At 39.5% G+C, this 8089-nt stretch overlaps 1 protein-coding gene across 1 annotated transcript in view; it reads left to right on the top strand.

Moving 5' to 3' along the window:
* Positions 1-8089, top strand: part of LOC129673725 (short-chain dehydrogenase/reductase family 16C member 6) — a 33140-nt gene that overhangs the window by 5157 nt on the left and 19894 nt on the right. The window contains exon 2 of the mRNA XM_055603606.1: positions 3460-3591. Coding sequence (XP_055459581.1) covers positions 3460-3591 — 132 coding nt within the window. The remainder of the gene's footprint in view (positions 1-3459; positions 3592-8089) is intronic.

Below are 8089 nucleotides of genomic sequence, written 5' to 3'. Positions count from 1 at the left end.
GATAGATAGATAGATAGATAGATAGATAGATAGATAGATAGATAGATAATGTGCTACTCTATATAGCTGGCCATCTTCTTATGGAAATCATATTCTTTTTTAACTAATAGAACAGGTTTATCATGGCTCGTGATTTCAGTCCATAGTAAACTGAACCACTAAGGCCAATCAGGAGGCAGCAGCACTTTACCACAGTGGGGCACAGGGCACAGCAATCTACCTGCTAAGCAGGTGGCCAGGAGGGGAAGAGAGCAATGCTACACCCCACAACCCTTAAGAACTCTCCCACCATTTGCCTGCAACTAGAAAAGATCACCCTGAGTATCCCAGAAGCAGAAAGACACACATAGTATATACTAATTTATAATTGGATATTAGACATATATTATAGGATAATCATACTAAAATATGTACAGCTAAAGAAGTTAAGCAAGGAGGAGGACCTTAGTTAAGATGATCACTCCTCATTCAGAAAGGCAAACAAGATAGAGCTCAGAAGAAAGAGAAAACAGGGAACAGGACAGGAGCCTACCATAGAGGGCCTCTGAAAGACTCTCCCCAGCAGGGTATTAAAGCAGAGGCAGAGACTCATAACCAAACTTTGGGTAGAGTATAAGGAATCTTATGAAAGGAGGAGAGGACAGAAAGACCTGGAGGGGACAGGAGCTCCACAAGGAGAGCAACAGAACCAAAATATCTGGGCACAGGGGTCTTTTCTGAGACTGATATTCCAACCAAGGACCATGCATGAAGGTGACCTAGACCCCCTGCACAGATGTAGCCCATGGAAGCTCATTCTCCAAGTGGGTTCCCTACTAAGAGGATCAGGAACTGTCTCTGACATGAACTCAGTGGCTGGCTCTTTGATCACCTCCCCCTGAGGGGGGAGCAGCCTTACCAGGCCACAGAGGAAGACAATGCAGCCAGTCCTGATGAGACCTGATAAGCTAGGGTCAGATGGAAGGGAAGGAGGACCTCCCCTATCAGTGGGCTGGGGAAGGGGCATGGGAGGAGAAGAGGGAGGGTGAGTGGGATTTGGAGAGAATGAGGGAGGGGGCTACAGCTGAGATATAAAGTGAATAAACTGTAATTAATAAAAAATCAATAAATTTTTTAAAAAAGAATTCTTCCAATGACTGAAATTTTCCAATAGATCCCACTTCTCAAAGCTCTTACGATGTTCCAAGAGCACCAAACTGAATACCAAGCCTTAGGAGAACTTTCCAGATCTAAAATATGGCAAGCAAGAAGGGGGATAAAATTTTGAGATCTTGGAAATGTGTTTTCTTTTCTTTGAAGTAGAGATTACATCTATGTTTTATTTTCTTTATTATGTGGGTATATGAATTTACTAAAATTCATCCAATTTTATTTTTGTACTGTCACATATGTTTATAAACACAGCAAGAGTTTTTGCTGTTTGTGGGTTTTTTTTCTTTTCTTTGTTGAAATTAAAATTTAATCATATTATTTTCCTTCCCTTTCCTTTCTCGAGCCTCTGCTATGTTCCCCCATTTACTTACTTCCTTTCAAATGCATGACCTCTTTCTCTTTCAGTATTTTATGCACACACACACACACACACACACACACACGCACGCACGCACACACATGATAACCAATCAGGGGCCTAATTCCTGGGGAATACTATTTCTCCCTCTCTCAGCATTCCTTGGTTGTCTATAGGTTTTTGTTTAAAGTTGTGGCTCATGAGATATCCTCCTTCCCTGTTAACATGTCAATTGGTGTTGCCGTTGCTCAGGTCCTATGTAGGCTGCCATATTGCGGAGAAATATCCTGGGTGTAGCTGCCATGTTATGTGTAGGAGACATTACCTCACCTCAAATTTTCTGCTCCTTTGGCTCTTAAGATCTTTCCCTCTTCCTTGATGTTTCCTGAGCCTGAGGTGTAACAGGTTCACTATTAGATACCAGTTGGAGCTGAGCATCCCACAATTAGTAGTTCCCTGCTTTTTGACCAGTTATGGGTCTGTTTGGTTTTTTGTTTTGTTTTTGTAATGGTCTCCATATGTTGAAAAAAAAAAGAGATTCTTTCATGAGGGATGAGAACTACAAGTATAAGGACAAGTGTCTAGGATATCATTAGGTATTACATAAAGTTGGTAAAGGGGAAGTTGTGGATTCTCCTCAGAGGCCCCTGGAAATTAACTAGATTTCTAGTGCTGGGAATGATTTTTCTTTTTGTTAAGTGGGCCTTAAGTCCAATTAGACAGTTTGTGGTTAGTGACAAGATATCAGTGACATTATTGCTCCCTTAGGAATATTTTTCCCTGCTGGCCATTGTAGTGGTCCATAAGTATACTGGGTACTGTCTACTATTGGTTGCTCCCTCCCTTGGCAGCTTCCAGAGCACCTTCCTGTATCCCCTTCAGGGAGGGGGGCTTGCAGGGGTTTTTCAAGGCAGATGTGGCTAATATTCTCCAGGTCCAGGGTCCACAGTGCATTGTGTCTTCACCGAGAAGATACAAGTGATACAAAGAAGGAAATGGTAAAAAGAGGGCTGAGGGTGGAAGATCACTACAGAAGGAGAGGGATGAAAGAAGAGAAAAAATAATACTAAGGATGTTTTAAAGGGCCTTAAAAAACAAGGACTATTCAGGGAGATAACCTAGAACCCTGACAATGCAGCCACTTCTGATGAGAACTGATAGACTAAGATCAGAAGGAAAGAGAGGAGGACCTCCCCTATCAGTGGACATGGCGAGGGGCATGCATGCAGAAGGGGGGGGATGGTGGGACCGGGAGGGGAGGAGGAAGGGGCTTATGGGGGGATACAAAATGAATAAAGTGTAATTAATGAAAGTTAAATAAAAAAATTTTAAAAATCATATTATCTTTATTTACCTAATATTACAAATAATGCATATAAATGTACATAGACATAGGTAGTTTAAATGAAGTTAATTCTCGTTGGCTGACAATGCTCCAACAAGAGCCATAGAGTACCTAACAAAAGCCTCATTTCAGGTTGTCCATCAAAGAAATTCAAGAGACTCTCAAAATTATATAAGCTGCTCCTGGGCCCTTCCAGAGGAAATCACATTCTTTAAGCAAAATTTCCAAATTGAAGTGTTCTTTGCAAAAAGCATAACTGATCATAGGATTACTTTTAAATCGATGAAAATCTTTCTGAAAGACAAGAGCAAAATAAGGAGTTTTAAGGAAATAATAGTCACATCTGATTGAACGATGGAGGTGTGTTCTAAAGGCACATTGCTTAAATGACTTCATAGCAGTGGGACCATCTTAGACTCTACTTATGAAAGCAAATAGAGCTACAATGTGACTAAGCAATTTAATCTCAGGGCTACCTTTATCTGTCATGACTGTGCTTTCCACAACTGCACTTGAATAAAACAACAGAAATTGTGACTCAGGAAAGTTAATGTTAAATTTTCTATACCTCAATCAATGTCATGTTTCTCTCACTTCTGGCCAGGTTAGAGAAGAAGTCGGTGATGTCACCATTCTCATTAATAATGCAGGTATTGTAACAGGGAAGCTCTTCCTTGAGATTCCAGATCACATGGTGGAAAGATCATTTTTTGTCAATGTCATGTCTCACTTCTGGGTAAGTCTTTCTTTCGTTTTTATTAGTAGTTGTAAGAATTCTATGAATTTCTAGAAGCTAATGTTCCATCATTTGTCAATAAATACTGCATTTGACTATTTTCTGTCCAAAGCTGCTGGGAGTCTCACCCTCGCCAGGCTCTCCTCGACACCTGGACTAGATTAGTTTTTCCCAAATTTTCAAGGATATCTCTAACTGCCTTTGACAATGAAAATGTTCTCTATCTGCTTCCTAATACGGTAACCACTTGAAACATGACTGATGGAAATAAAGAGCTGAACTCTTAGTTTTATGCTCTTTTTTAACTTTTATTAATTACACTTCATTCACTTTGTATTCCCCCATAAACTCTCCTTCCCTCCCAATCCCATCTTCCCTCCCCCTTCTTCACACATGCCCCTCCCCAAGTCCACTGATAGGGGAGGTCCCCCTCTCCTTCCTTCTGATCTTAGTCTATCAGATCTCATCAGGAGTGGCTGCATTGTCATCTTCTGTGGCCTGGTAAGGCTGCTCCCCCCTCAGGGGAAGGTGATCAAAGAGCAGGCCAATCAGTTTATGTCAGAGGCAGTCCCTCCTCCCATTACTATAGAACCCACCTGGACACTGAACTGTCATGGGCTACGTCTGTGCAGGGGTTTTAGGTTATCTCCATGCATGGTACTTGGTTGGAGTATGAGTCTCTGGAAAGACCCCTGTGTTCAAATTTCTGGTTCTGTTGCTCTCCTTGTGGAGTTCCTGTCCTCTCCAGATCTTACTATTTCCCACTTCTTTCATAAGATTTCATGCACTCTGCCCAACAGTTGGCCATAAGTCTCAGCATCTGCTTTGATAGTCTGCAGGGGGAAGCCTTTCAGAGGCCCTCTGTGGCAGGTTCCTAACTTGTTTCCTGTTTTCTTCTTCTTCTGATGTCCATCCTCTTTACCTTTCAGGATGGGGATTGAACATTTTAGTCAGAGTCCTCCATCTTGATTAGTTTCTTTAGATGTACAGATTTTAGTAGGTTTATCCTATATTATATGTCTATATGAGTGCATATATACCGTGTGCATCTTTAATAATAATATATAATTTATAACAAATAATGTACATTTAGTTAGCAACAAATGCCTAGAGACTAATGCCTTAGACAGTGCCACTTCACAGAGTGGGTAAGAGACTAGAGGAAGATGATATTACCAAAGGTTTTTCCACCAGCAGGGGCTACACTTGTGATAGAAAATAATTACCAGTAACTGTTGGTGCATGCAGGGTGCAGGATGTTCAAGTGACTTTAGCCAGGGCCATGAATACACAGAAATTAGCAAGGAATAGCAGTTTTTGTCTCTGGGAGACCTTGGAATAGATTTGTTTCAGGTCTCTTAATTCCTACTTACTGCCACTCAAAAGTTTTGCAGTTTTTATAATATTCATGCTGAGTCTTCTTCCTTGGTCACCAGGAAGTGGTGTGACATCACACTGGAGCCCACAGATTTATTTCAGTTAATCCGAATAGAAAAAACAAGCACAGTGCTCCCATGCTTTGGCTGTTGTTTCCTTCCCTGTATCATCGCGTCCTAAGCTTTCTTTCTTCAGTGATGGTAAATAAGTTGGTAGATGAAACAAGGATCCATATACTTCTAATCGATCACTTTACAGACCCAGAAGTCACCCCAATACCCTCTTTTTTTAAAACACTGTCCTGCCTGCCATACAACTCATGCCCAAACACATTCCCTCCAACCTTGATGCCAGCAAGTCAAGCCACCTCTTGCCTTTACTGACAGCTCATCAAAGCTTTCCATCTTCATCACTTTTGCCTTCTAACTTATCTTCATATGAAAACAAGGTGATATTTACACTATATGAATCAAACAATCTCATTGGATGTATGAATAAAACAATCCTCCTGTAGAGGATCCCAAACACACTGAGAGTGAGCACACTTACATAGCATAGCTTGTAAACCCTAGCATGGTGTGGAAATAGCCTCTCTTATCTGTCTCCAAACTCGCACCTTCTCTACTTTCTGCTCATGTTCTATTTACTCCAGAGATCCTGACTAAACCCTAATATGTTGAACCTTCCTCAGAGGGTCTTGGCATGAACTGTGTTCTCTGACAAGATTCTTCCTTCTGACTCACATCCTTCTGGCCTCCTGTAGTCACTGATCTTGTACTTTTATATTGTCTGAAAGTACAGTTGTGGCCTTAACGGTTCACAAAATTAACAATAAAAAGAATCAATAAACACACATAAAATATTCTGATGTATATGAGAAAATTTAAGATATGATTCTGAGCAACCAATAAAACCAGGAAACCTACTCCCATCCAAAAACTACAGAGAGAATCATCATTCATTTTTAATTTGAGAGACTCAAAATTTTGTATATTGCTTCCTTGTGCTGGATTCACCTTCTCCAAAGCTCAAAGTCCAAACTCACCATAAGATATTTCCAAATGTTGTGCCTGTGGTACTTCTTCTAGTGAGAGATTTCCTTTTCTCAAAACCATTAAGCACTCCCGGTCTGTCAAAAACTGCCTTCCTTTATTACCCAAAAGTATTATTTTACTGGATTCTGGTAATACCACACAAAGAATTCACAAAGAATCTTGCAAGTACTTACAGCTTCCTAAATAGAGGATTATAAATAAACCAAGAATGCAACACTTAACTTACATTTCAAACTCATACAAAAATGGCCTTATGCAAATTTAGTATATGCAACAATTTTTATATTGTCTGGGAACCAACATTCTTCCAAGACCTGTTCAAAGACTACTTCTCCACAGTCACTAGAATGAGTTAAATTCTATGCAGTATAGCTGTAAAATACCATTGTTAATCTTTTAATGTAACTTTAACAAAAATTAATCTTATTATTCTATTAGAAGATAAGATATATACAACATTAAGCTCACCATCTCAATTAATCATTCATTTTAAAAAGTCAAAACCATGCTTGATGGTTTGACACGTGTTTACTACTGTTCTGGGGTACCCACCAGAGAAGACTGCTCAAACATGGGTTTAAGCCAATTGAAAGTCTTTATTCGCCAACCAGCAACTATACTGTGTGTTTGGAATCCCACTGTAGCACCAAGCCCTTCTCAGAGTGAGCTTTTAAGCACAAAAACCATGTTCTGGGTTGACATACTTCAGTTAAGAAGAACAGTTAACCAGAAGCAGAACTACAGAAGACAAAGAGCAACGTTGGTACATTTAAAGACTTTCTCAGAACTACGGACTTTGATGGATTCAGTCTTTGTTTGCAGTTTGGCAGGTGGTAGTGTCTACATGTTTTCTTTTGTGGCCTGAATGGTATTTCCATGATGGAGTCAGTTGTGCTAAGGTCTGGGAGCCTAGTAAGGTCTGGGGCCCTGTTACACTATGAATTTTTACTTCTTTTAAAATATTATGGGTAAGATTCACATATAGTTACCCAACTAATAAAACTCTCAAAACTTCAAGTCATTGAAGTTGACACTATACATCAGTATAACCTCTTTTGATACCAAAAGGTTTTCAGAGAGGTAAAGCTAAAAATTGTGTACAAGAAAATCCACATAAGTAAATCCAAACAATCTACAATACTATCAGAAGCCCAGCACCACCAATTTTAATTTTGGTAGTAAAAACATTACTTTTGATTTGAATAAATACATATTCCATGAAAAGAAAAATACTTTTTCAAACATATAAACTAGTATGAAAACACTTAGGAAGATCATTCAGCAGGCTTTTCCCAGAAAAAAAAAAAAAAGCCTGAGATAAATGTAATAAAATGAAATAAAGTGAATTTGATTATTCTTTAACAACCCTCATGTAAAAAATTAAGAAAAAGATATATAGCTGTTTCTAGAACAATTATAATTTGTTTGCACATTTATTTTAATATAGATAATAACCTCTATGCAAAGTAATCCCTTGGTAATTTCTCTGTTAATAAAAATACTTCATGGTCTAAGAAGATGGCTCAGTGGGTAAAAGTGCTTGGTTTACAACTATGAAAACCAGAGTTCCAACCCCCCCAGAAACCACATAAATTCCACGCAAGCTTGGTAACCAGCCTATAATCCTAGCACATGAGGGGCAGAATCAGGAGAACCCAACAGTAATCTACCTAGCCAGACACGTCAAATTGGTGAGCTCCAAGTTCAAATGAGAGACTCTACCTCAATACGTATGGCAGAGAACAAACTCAAGAGACACCTAAGATCAACATTCAGCTCTATGCATACACAAACACACACACACACTGCCATGCATACAAACACACATATACTCCACACACATACACAAGTACACACCAAAAAAAATGCATCACAAAGTTAAAACAACATTCTCTTTCTTTTTTGTTGTTGTTTATTTGTTTTTGCCTTTTTTTTTGAGACAGGGTTTTTCTGTGTAGCACTGACTGTCCTGAAACTCTTTGTGTAGACCAAGGTGGCTTCAAACTCATAGAGATCTGCCTGCCTCTGCCTCTGCCTCTGCCTCTGCCTCTGCCTCTGCCTCTGCC

This window comes from Psammomys obesus, unplaced genomic scaffold (genome assembly GCF_907164565.1).
Source record: "Psammomys obesus unplaced genomic scaffold, mPsaObe1.curated_primary_1811, whole genome shotgun sequence".
Lineage (NCBI taxonomy): Eukaryota > Metazoa > Chordata > Mammalia > Rodentia > Muridae > Psammomys > Psammomys obesus.
The sequence above is the reverse complement of the archived record's forward strand: the minus strand, read 5'-3'. Positions and strand labels throughout refer to the sequence as shown.